At 36.9% G+C, this 12,500-nt stretch overlaps 1 protein-coding gene across 1 annotated transcript in view; it reads left to right on the top strand.

The window, feature by feature from the left end:
• PIG-A (phosphatidylinositol glycan anchor biosynthesis class A) overlaps positions 1 to 4,745 on the top strand; it is a 5,776-nt gene extending 1,031 nt beyond the window's left edge. The window contains exons 2-11 of the mRNA XM_027378768.2: positions 890 to 1,046; positions 1,266 to 1,445; positions 1,643 to 1,761; positions 1,904 to 2,019; positions 2,197 to 2,288; positions 2,590 to 2,792; positions 2,947 to 3,032; positions 3,703 to 3,889; positions 4,143 to 4,242; positions 4,432 to 4,745. Coding sequence (XP_027234569.2) covers positions 890 to 1,046; positions 1,266 to 1,445; positions 1,643 to 1,761; positions 1,904 to 2,019; positions 2,197 to 2,288; positions 2,590 to 2,792; positions 2,947 to 3,032; positions 3,703 to 3,889; positions 4,143 to 4,242; positions 4,432 to 4,596 — 1,405 coding nt within the window. The 3' untranslated portion in view covers positions 4,597 to 4,745. The remainder of the gene's footprint in view (positions 1 to 889; positions 1,047 to 1,265; positions 1,446 to 1,642; positions 1,762 to 1,903; positions 2,020 to 2,196; positions 2,289 to 2,589; positions 2,793 to 2,946; positions 3,033 to 3,702; positions 3,890 to 4,142; positions 4,243 to 4,431) is intronic.
• Positions 4,746 to 12,500: the final 7,755 nt, after the last annotated feature.

Consider the following 12,500-nt stretch of genomic DNA (forward strand, 5'->3'; position numbering starts at 1 on the left):
CAAAAGATGGAAGCAATGGGCTCAGGCGTAAACGCTATTAGTACTGCTTAAGCACTCAGTGGAAAATTTGTTTACATCTGCTCAGAACATTTTAATGAAGAGAAGAGTTTAATTAATCTCTATATTGATATATCACACCTTTTCTATTTCTAATGTAAATATATTTTCCACCAGGCGCTCAGTCACTCTCATCAGCATTTACCTGTTTCGTGGCCTGAACTTATCCCTTCCGTTTTTCATTTCTCTTCTCACAATCTGGGAATATGTGAAAAGTTTGACCTTTCTTTCCCATGATATTGTGGTTTGAACAACCAATGCCTACACAACGCCTTGGCATTTTCACACACAAATAAAAAAAATTCTTGGATAAACACCATGAATCCATATGCATGCACAGTGAGTTTTTTTTATCAATTTAAGGTTTGTTTTCACCATTTGCTCATTGCTAGGGGCAGTTGCTGCGCTTTACTGAGTCAGTCTATAGAATCAATGTGAAATCACATCTCAGAGATGATACTGTCTGCAAGGTTTTCATTGTTTTCATTCTTACTCCTGCCACCAGATTTTGAACCTCAATAGCTGGAAAGGGCATAAGGTATGCCAAAGAAATCTTAAAGGTTACATCAAGGTTCGAAGAGAGCCATTTATTAGAGGGAGGTGGTGTCAACCTTCTTACCTTTGGCTGACCAGGAGAGGCGAGCAGTGCCCCACCATGTCTAGTTAATAATGAGATAGAACTTGCATTGATTTCCTTTATGAAGATATGGAGGTTTTCAAGCTCTGTCTTGCTAAAATGTGGAACCTGAGGCAGCCACTTCACTTTGGATACCTTCACTTTATTTGGTTTTCATGGCCTACATATGGGTAATTTGTTCTGTGTTTCTTTCAGCATGGTGTCAGACTTTTTCTACCCCAATGTGGGTGGTGTAGAGGAACATATTTTCCAGTTGTCGCAGTGTCTTCTTGGACGTGGCCATAAGGTCATTGTCCTTACCCATGTATATGGTGACCGGAGGGGAGTCAGACACATGACCAATGGTCTCAAGGCAAGTAGGATTTTTAATTAAGTTTACTATGTTGATCATAACACTTGACATTTTTCAAAGTTACTTTATCTTTTGAATATAAAGTGTTTGATGTTAGTTTGGTGTGTATTCTTGATTACATGTTATAAAAGGGCTTTAGTTCAAGAGATTTATGTAAATTTAGGCATATAATATCTTTGATTTTATAGCAAAAAATCTGAAATTCTGATCTCATTTTAGGTGTACTACTTACCCATTCAGCCATTCTACAGTCAGTCAGTGCTTCCAACCTTCATCACAAGCATTCCACTTTTACGAAATATATTTGTGAGGGAGAGAGTTACTATCATTCATGGACATTCAGCCTTTTCAACCATGGCACATGAAGCCATGAATTTAGCAAGAGCAATGGGACTGAAGGTATTGTAGATCTTATATGTATACGTATATATATATTGTTTTTTACCATTCCTCTTGTTAGGTAAAGGAAAATTGAAATAGTAGCATTTAGTAGATATTTCATAGAAGTATATGATTTGTATTACTATTACATTATCATCACTAGTACTATTATAATGGCCATTATTATTAATTTTTGTTTTTTCTTCTTTTTTCAGAGTGTGTTTACAGATCATTCACTCTTTGGTTTTGCTGACATGTCTGCAATAGTGACCAATAACTTTCTGGCCATATCTTTAGCTGATGTTAATCACTGCATATGTGTTTCATATGTTGGGTAAGCAGCTGTCCATTATCATCAAATACCTATGCATTGAGATCCTAATCCTCTTTTTTTTTTTTTTTTTTTTACAGTACCCAAGGCATGTAATATATTTGTTACTCTGATAAATAATATTGAACTCAAGTATTATTTTCAGGAAAGAGAATACAGTCCTGCGAGCTAATGTGGACCAAGAAAAGGTTTCAGTCATTCCCAATGCCCTCGACACTCAGGTTTTCATGCCAGATCCAGACCAAAGGCCCAAAGATAAAAGCAAGTATCTCTTTATCGTTTTCCTTTTTCTTTGTCTCTTTCACTTTCTTTATCCCTCTTTTCTCTTTCTGTTACTTACATCTCTCAATCAGGCTGTCTCAGATACAGTCTGAGTATTTACATTCTGAATTCTGTTTTATTATGTAGAAACAAAAGTAACTTTTATTTTGTTTTCAGTAAATGTGATTGTGATGAGTCGTCTTCAGTACAGGAAAGGCGTTGATCTACAGCCAGAAATAATAAGACGCATTTGTTCCCGGTATCCACAGGTAAAAAGTAGATAGTTTATAGTACATTTTTAGGTTTGTTGAATAAGGAGCTAGTTCATTTTACTGTATATGTCTTATGAAGAATGTATTATTTTTGCACATTGCATATTGTTATGTATGATTATTGATAAAAGTATAGCAAGAATGGAATGGAGAATGTATTCTCAGATTTTTCACTCTCTCTCTATCATGTTCTGTTTGTGTGTGTGAGTACATATTTGAATTTTTATTTTCATTTTTACTAGATAATAAAGACATTTACCAGAATTATTTTGTAAATACAAAACTTCCACTATCTTAGGTGAACTTTATCATTGGAGGGGATGGGCCAAAGCGAAGTATACTGGAGGAGGTGCGGGATGAAGTTGGCAGTGACCGTCTGGAACTCCTTGGTGCTGTACCCCATGCCAATGTCCACGGAGTCCTAGTAAAGGGACACATATTCCTGAACACTTCCTTGACTGAGGCCTTTTGCATAGCCATCTGTGAGGCTGTTTGCTCAGGGTGTGAAGAGTAGATCTTTCCTTTTTTCAAGGGTCATTAAAGAAAGTACAAAAACAAGTAGGACATTTTTTTATAATAAAATCCTTGTTTTATTCTCATATATTCACACTCACTCCCAGAAGATATGAAGACTAACAACTACAAATATTTTTAGGTTGCAGGTCGTGAGCACCAATGTAGGGGGCATTCCAGAAGTTCTCCCATCCCGCCTCATTCTCCTTGCGCACCCTAATGTGGACAGTAAGTGTTTTTAGTTGACACTTTTAGGATAAGTAGGAAAAGTGTTGAGGCTCCAATGATATGTTAAGTTTTAATAGGGCAGTATGTCTTTTTTTTTTTTTGCTAAGATCAGTTTGTTATCATATTTTACTTTGCCAAAACATTGACTTCATGAATACAAAAAAATGCTAAGATTAGAAAGTTTCTTGCTTATAAGTATCATATGATGCCCCAGGAAATATGTTGTCAAAATATATGTCTTTGATGTAGAATTTGATTCGAAATCAATAACAAAGAAAGTAAATGTCAATTTTCGAAATTCGTCCTTCAAAATATTATTAGTTAGGTTAGAAAAAAATATTATTTCACTTGGCCTTTTAGTTCTTGTAATTCCTGAATTCAAAGATAATGTATTGATGAATGTTTTGACTTTTTCTAAAGATATATTTATAATCACTTTGTAATATGTGGGAGAAGCTAGAGAATTTATTATATTATATTTTATAGTAGTTATTGTTTGTAACTGTTAGAAATTAGTAAATATTAGTAATTGTTATTTATGTTGATTGACGCATGACTTTCATTGTCTCTAGCTTATAGCTTATACTTAATATTGCTACTATGTTCATATATTTGATGTTGATAGGAAATTGAATTTGTTAGAAACAACTCAAAATCTTGCTTCTTTCAGGTTTAACTCAGATTTTAGATGTAGCCATTCAAAGAGAAATAAGCGGGAGAAGAATTGACCCGTGGGCAATGCACAGAGAAATGCGCAACTTATACACATGGCCAGATGTAGCAAGAAGAACAGAAGTTGTTTATGATAAAGTTAGAGGTGAAGAGTCCAGTGCTGATATATATCAACGTATACCAAGGTGATTTATCAAATTCTATAGAGTTTTTGTAAAGCTAAGAGTTTTGTGTTTGAGTCTTCTAGATTTAACTGAAGAGAGATTCCTCTTTATTTCTGCACTAATAAAAAGTATTGGTTTGAAAGTTAGATATAAGTAGACAGATGCTCAGTGAAAATGTGTGTTTGTAGTATTTCTTTTGAAATAGGGTAATAAATGCCAACTTATGTAATTGCCTCTTTAAAGTGGAACAGATAGTAACATGACTTCCTAACAGGTATAAAAAATGTGGATTACTGGCTGGCTGGTTTATGATGTTCCTAGTAACTCTGCAGTTCCTGCTTTTGAAGATCTGTGATAGAATCTGGCCAGTTGAGGTTTGTGTCTGTGATTTTACATTTTGTTCTTATTCATTTACTATCTTGTACGTAAGCTCTAAACTTTGCCATAACTCTAGGGGTTATCAATCATTACTGTAAATCAATTTTGTGGATAGTCAGGTTTGTGCAACCATTGTACCAACAGTGTAGAGTGGTTTTACATTTTGGGAATCTTTAATTTTGCAGGACATCGACATCGCCCCAGACTATCCAGAGGGCAATGCCGAGTGGTCCTATGGTGAGATAGACTTAAACTCAAGAAGACATATCAACTCCACTCTTGTCAATGGAGCTCCAAGAATCTCAAAACTCGGTCAGATCCGGCCAACTGCAAGGAGAAGAATCCGGTAGCGAGAGGGAGTGAATTTTGAGTTTCTTTCCTTTTGTACAAAGGTTGGACTGTGCGTGTTGTGTGTATATGAGCATGTCACTGTTGTAAATTTGATGCAGATGGTATTGTTTTTTATATGAAATTTTATTACAATAAAAATATGAAATGATATATGGTGTGTTCTTTGTCCTTTAAAAGATTTTGTGTTAGAAATATTTAAAAATATGTTTTGAAAAATACTAAGTCATTATGGAGGATTTTTTTTCCATCAGCAATAATAAACCAAAAACTTCAAAGTAATGTTTATTTACTTATCTTCCCAATATCCCAATATTCTATGAAAAGAAAATCTCGCATAACGCTTTCCCAAAATTAATAACAACCAAAATTTTATGGGCTGACAACATTTGCATATCCTAACATATAGGCTTGAAGATTATCAACAGTCAGAATTTTGTTCTTTCAACAATTATTTTCATTTTCCTTACACATACACACACACACACACACAAAAAAAAAAAAGCATGCACATGTACACACACAAGCATGCTCACACACACATGCATGCCCACGCGCGTGCACACACACACACACACACACACACACACACACACACACACACACACACACACACACACACACACACACACACACACACACACACACACACACACTCAAGCACAGTAACTAATCCCCATGACATATAAAACAACAAGAATTAGAACATTAAATGGATACATAACTCAAGTTGATTAACTTTATGTACATACCATTCTACATACACGATACGCACGAGGTGTTGTATTTGTATTATAGCTGTGCATTTCTAAAATATTTAAGAAATTATGAAGGATCACGAAAGTGTTAAGTTTATTTGCCCGAAAGTTAATAAGACCTTTTGTTAATAAGCAAGAGGAATCATGAAAGCTAGAAATTTAATTAATAAACAGTGATCAAAAGTAATAATATACTTTGCATCAAATACAAAAAAAATCTTAAAGATAAGACTGCACCATTAAAATACAAGTCAATATAATATATATATATATATATATATATATATATATATATATATATATATATATATATATATATATATATATATGTATATATATATATATATATATATATATATATATATATATATATATATGTGTATATATAGATATGAATATATATGTATATATATATATATATATATATATATATAAGTATATATATATGTATACATATATGTATATATATATATATATATATATATATATATATATATATATATATATATATATATATATATATGTATATATGTATATATGTGTATATATACATATATATATATATATATATATATATATATATATATATATATATATATATATATATATATAACAAATAACAAATAACTAACATGGCAAGCTTGGATAAACAGAAACAAATAACTAAGTGCTCAAATATTCCTATAATAATATCTATCTACCGACACAGTTTGATTGAAGAAATTGGTCGTAGAGCCGCCGAAGTCGACATTCACTCACTGTGTTCGTTGTTGCGGCCAAAAAGTATTCAGACTAACCTCGATAATGATGATACCATGGCTAGTTACATTCCTGTGGAGAGAAAAAATTCAATCGAGTACATGAATAATAGTGTGATCATAATAACGTACATCATAGTAATGATATAACGGATGCTTGATAAAATATTTGAAATCAAAACCATTCAAAATAATTGTAATTAGGGTATACTTCTATTGTAATGATAATGATCATAATAATAATGATGTTTATAATAATGATAATAACATTAAAGATAAAATTGATAACTAAAAGGGATGATGGCGCTGATCATGTTCAATAATAATGATAATAATAATAATAATAATAATAATAATAATAATAATAATAATAATAATAATAATAATAATAATAATAATAATAATAATAATAATGATAATAATAATAATAATAATAATAATAATAATAATAATAATAATAATAATAATAATAATAATAATAATAATAATGATAATTATAATAATCATGATGACTACTAACATTATTATCATCATTAATAGAAGTAATAATAACTAGATATATACAAACAACAGAAACAAAGAACCAAATCATCAAAAACCAAGACCAACAAAACAATACAAACCAAACCAAAGAAACAACTAAAACAAGAAAAAGAAACCTCCAGCGTAGTTACAGAAAAGACCGTAAAACCATATACCGGCTCGCAGCTGCACCGGCGTACCTTGGGGTTGCCATGTTATTACTGTGGAAGGAAAAAATGATAGCATCATTAAGAGTAATAATAACGACAAAAACAATGACAATATTATAACACCACCAACAAGACCCCGACAACCTACCACAATAGTGCGGTGTATATAACTCCCAGGCGACAAGTATGTCAAAATGTCAGTTTCCACGAGTTCGGACAAGGTGTTGAATGGAAGATCGAGACGAGGGAAAATCAGCATGGCCTTTAGGTTCGAACGGTACACTGTGTTCACAATAAGCAACATTAGCAACCATGTACCGGCTAGCAGCTGCACCGGCGTACCCTGAGGTCGCTATGTTATTGCTGGGGATGGAAAAATATTGATGGTGGTAGTTTTCTTTTATAAAATGGTTGTTTTTGTCTTTTTTTGTTTGTTTGTTTGTTGGGGGGGTTACTGTTGTATTTTTTTTTTTTTTATCTATGTCACTACTATCCTTTTCTTACTTACTCTCTCTCTCTCTCTCTCTCTCTCTCTCTCTCTCTCTCTCTCTCTCCCTGTCTCTCTCTCTCTCTCTCTCTCTCTGTCTCTCTCTCTCTCTCTCTCTCCCTCTCTCTCTCTTTCTTCCCTATTTCTCCTCTCTTTCACTATTCTCTTACTCCCCTCTCTCTCCCTTCCCTCACCCTCTCTCTTCCCATCCCTACCTCTCACCCTCTCTCTCACTGTTCCCCTCCCCGTCCCTCTCTCTTTCTCTCTCTCTCTCTCTCTCCTTCCCCATTCCTCACCCTCTTTCCCTCCCACCCCCTTCCTCACCCTCACCCCCTCCCTCTTTCCCTCTTCTCTCTCTCTCTCTCTCTCCCCCCCCCTACCCCCCCCCCCACAAAGCAACTCCTTCAGCATGACTTACACTGCACTAGAAATGACCCAAAAGTCCAAAAGTTGGAATACCACACAGCGTCTCGAGGTAGGTGCACGCTCTCCTTCGTTGTCTGTCTGTCAAAATAATAAAAATGATGATGGTGATGATAATGAAGGTGATGATGATGGTGATAATGATTGATGATTGATGATTGATGATGATAATGATAACACAAAGAGACACATAAAATAACATGATATCAATGCAAATGTAAACAAACGTTTCTCTTAGCTAGCATACCTCGAAACGATGCCAAAACGTTTATACTGAACGAATACAAGACCTACACAAACCAGGGCCATTAACAACAGCAAAACAGCCCACATCTGCATGGCAAAAAAAAGAAAAAATGCGGATTATGGGGCAATTATATACAAAGATACTATGTATATAAGATGGTGATGGTTGTGATGATCAAGGGATGATTATTTGAACTACAGGAATGATAGATTTAACTATAATGATTATATAACTAGACTGTGGTAATGATAGATTTAGTTATGAAAATTGCATTAACTGTTAACATTGAAGATTTAACTATAATAATTGATAATGGTGATAATGACATCCGATTTTTTTTAAGGAAAAGAAAGAAAATATATATGAATAAATAAATATACACATGTATGTATGTACACACACACACACACACACACACACACACACACACACACACACACACACACACACACACACACACACACACACACACACACACACATATATATATATATATATATATATATATACATATATATATATATATGTATATATATATATATATATATATATATATATATATATATATATATATACATATATACAATTTCTATATATCAAAAGATTTCCGGCATTCAGCACACATAATGGAGTGGCAAAAGAAACCTAGATAGAAAAACATAAACCTCCGGCAAAACAAAAATTAGGTTTCATGGAAAACGAGACAAAAGCTTCGGTCCCAGATTTAATCATAAAATTATTATAAACATCTGATGAAACTTATTTTCTGTATTGTTTTTGTTTCCACTTTGGAATATTTTGTGCACGATACTGCGTTGCCCTTTCCCCGCTTTCCAAAAGACTTATAATATGTCTATTTTCTATTTTTCCCCGCCCCTTATCCCCCTCATCCACTCACCGATAAAGTAAAAGGCTTCGACTTGTAATATGTCTATTTTGTATTTCCCCTCCACCCCTTATCCCCCTCATCCACTCACCGATAAAGTAAAAGGCTACGATATCAGGCAGTAGGCTTCGTGTAGGCGAGAATGTGCTCGCTACGGCATGATATCGGTCTTCTGACACGGAGAAAATGACACCTGACATGTCCGCTTCCTGTATGGAGGAGAAATGGAGAATACGTTAAAAGATGAAGAAATGGGGAGTGAGAAATATCACAAAAGTGAGAATAAGAGTGAGAAATATCACAAAACAGAGAATAAGAGTGAGAAATATCACAAAAGAGAGAATAAGAGAGAGAAATATCACAAAAGAGAGAATAAGAGAGAGAAATATTAAAGGTGTAAGAAGGGGGTAGCCCGAGCTCTAACAGGAAGGGGACGGGACCCAGCTTCTGCCCCCCCCCCACCCCCCAACCCCCCCATGCGATAGCGAAGTTCACGATGATGGAAAAATGGCAATACGTACTTCACTGATAACGGTTGTGAAAATGGCGATAAGATGGAGGGATATTTGCGATGTGAATATGCCGATGATGATAACGATAGTAATATGAATGACAAGCAATGGTAATATCAACTCCAATCCTACGTAATAATGGTAATGATGAAGATTATGATAATATAGAAAAATGATGATTATATGATACTAAAATATGCCACTAATAACAAATAATTATGATGATAATGATGATAACAGCAATAATAACAACGATGCAGATCATGAAATTTAATAAAGTTAATACCAGTTATAGCAAAAACAACAATGATGATAACTACAACTACAAAATTGGTCATCAGGAAGACCAATAACAATAAGGCAATGAAGACAGCAATAATGATAATAACGATTATTGATAATAATGATGGAACCAATAATAAGTTTGATAACAATGATATTAATGATAATAATGGTTATAATAATAATGGTAACAATGATAAGAATAATAATGTTAATAATGATAATGATAATGATGACAATAATGCCGTTAATAATTATAGTAATAATTATAATGATAGTGATAATAATAACAATAGTGATAATAACAATAATGATAATGATAACAATAATGATAATAATAATGATAATAATAATAATAATGATAATAATAATAATAATAATAATAATAATAATAATAATAATAATGATAATAACAATAATGATAAAAGTAATGATGATGATAATAATGAAAATGATGAAAATGATATTAGTGATGATAATGATACAGCAAAAATTTTCATAATAATAACAATAATGATAATAATAATAATAACAATAATAATAATAATAATAATAATAAAAAGTAATGATAATGATAATAATAATAATGGTAATGGTAACGATAATAATTATAAAAAGAAGAATATTAATGATAATGATGATAATAGTAATGATAATGATAATGAGTGATAATACCAATATTAATAATAACAAGGATAATGATGATAATGGTAATAATAGTGGTGATGATAACAATAACAATAATAATATTGATAGCAATAGTGAATATGACAATAATGATGATAATAATAATAATAACAATAATAAAAACAGTATTAATAATAATGATAATGATAACTATAATGCTAATAGTGATAATGGTAATAATATTGATTAAAGAATAATAATGCTATTAATGATGATAGTGGTAGTAATGACAATAATTATGATAATAGAATTGATGATAAGGATAATAATAACAACAATGAAATAATGTTCATCATCACTATCATCATCACCATCATCATTATCATTATCATCATCGTCATCACAATGATGATAAAGATAATAATGGTAAACATAATTATAACCATGACCCGTCCCTAAGACACACCCCAATTTTTCGCTCCACCCATGGCCCGTCCCTAAGACACGCCCTCTTGCTCTCCGCTCCACCCATGACCCATCCCTAAGACACGCCCTCTTGCTCTCCGCTCCACCCATGGCCCATCCCTAAGACACGCCCCCTTGCTCTCCGCTCCACCCATGGCCCATCCCTAAGACACGCCCTCTTGCTCTCCGCTCCACCCATGACCCATCCCTAAGACACGCCCCCTTGCTCTCCGCTCCACCCATGAATCATCCCTAACCCACGCCCCCTTGCTCTCCGCTCCACCCATAACCCATCCCTTACACACGCCCCCTTGCTCTCCGCTCCACCCATGACCCGTCCCCAAGACACGCCCCCTTGCTCTCCGCTCCACCCATGACCCGTCCCCAAGACACGCCCCCTTGCTCTCCGCTCCACCCATGGCCCATCCCTAAGACACGCCCTCTTGCTCTCCGCTCCACCCATGACCCATCCCTAAGACACGCCCCCTTGCTCTCCGCTCCACCCATGGCCCATCCCTAAGACACGCCCCCTTGCTCTCCGCTCCGCCCATGACCCGTCCCTAAGACACGCCCCCTTGCTCTCCGCTCCGCCCATGGCCCATCCCTAAGACACGCCCCCTTGCTCTCTGCTCCGCCCATGACCCGTCCCTAAGACACGCCCCCTTGCTCTCCGCTCCGCCCATGACCCGTCCCTAAGACACGCCCCCTTGCTCTCCGCTCCGCCCATGACCCGTCCCTAAGACACGCCCCCTTGCTCTCCGCTCCACCCATGACCCATCCCTAAGACACGCCCCCTTGCTCTCCGCTCCGCCCATGGCCCATCCCTAAGACACGCCCCCTTGCTCTCCGCTCCACCCATGACCCATCCCTAAGACACGCCCCCTTGCTCTCCGCTCCGCCCATGACCCGTCCCTAAGACACGCCCCCTTGCTATCCGCTCCGCCCATGACCCATCCCTAAGACACGCCCCCTTGCTCTCCGCTCCACCCATGACCCATCCCTAAGACACGCCCCCTTGCTCTCCGCTCCACCCATGACCCATCCCTAAGACACGCCCCCTTGCTCTCCGCTCCGCCCATGACCCATCCCTAAGACACGCCCCCTTGCTCTCCGCTCCACCCATGGCCCATCCCTAAGACATGCCCCCTTGCTCTCCGCTCCACCCATGACCCATCCCTAAGACACGCCCCCTTGCTCTCCGCTCCATCCATGACCCATCCCTAAGACACGCCCCCTTGCTCTCCGCTCCACCCATGGCCCGTCCCTAAGACACGCCCCCTTGCTCTCTGCTCCACCCATGGCCCATCCCTAAGACACGCCCCCTTGCTCTCCGCTCCGCCCATGACCCGTCCCTAAGACACGCCCCCTTGCTCTCCGCTCCACCCATGGCCCATCCCTAAGACACGCCCACTTGCTCTCCGCTCCATCCATGACCCGTCCCTAAGACACGCCCCCTTGCTCTCCGCTCCACCCATGACCCATCCCTAAGACACGCCCCCTTGCTCTCCGCTCCGCCCATGACCCATCCCTAAGACATGCCCCTTTGCTCTCCGCTCCACCCATGACCCATCCCTAAGACACGCCCTCTTGCTCTCCGCTCCACCCATGACCCATCCCTAAGACACGCCCCCTTGCTCTCCGCTCCACCCATGGATCATCCCTAAGACACGCCCCCTTGCTCTCCGCTCCACCCATGACCCATCCCTAAGACATGCCCCTTTGCTCTCCGCTCCACCCATGACCCATCCCTAAGACACGCCCTCTTGCTC

This window comes from Penaeus vannamei, chromosome 36, assembly GCF_042767895.1.
Source record: "Penaeus vannamei isolate JL-2024 chromosome 36, ASM4276789v1, whole genome shotgun sequence".
Taxonomy (NCBI): domain Eukaryota; kingdom Metazoa; phylum Arthropoda; class Malacostraca; order Decapoda; family Penaeidae; genus Penaeus; species Penaeus vannamei.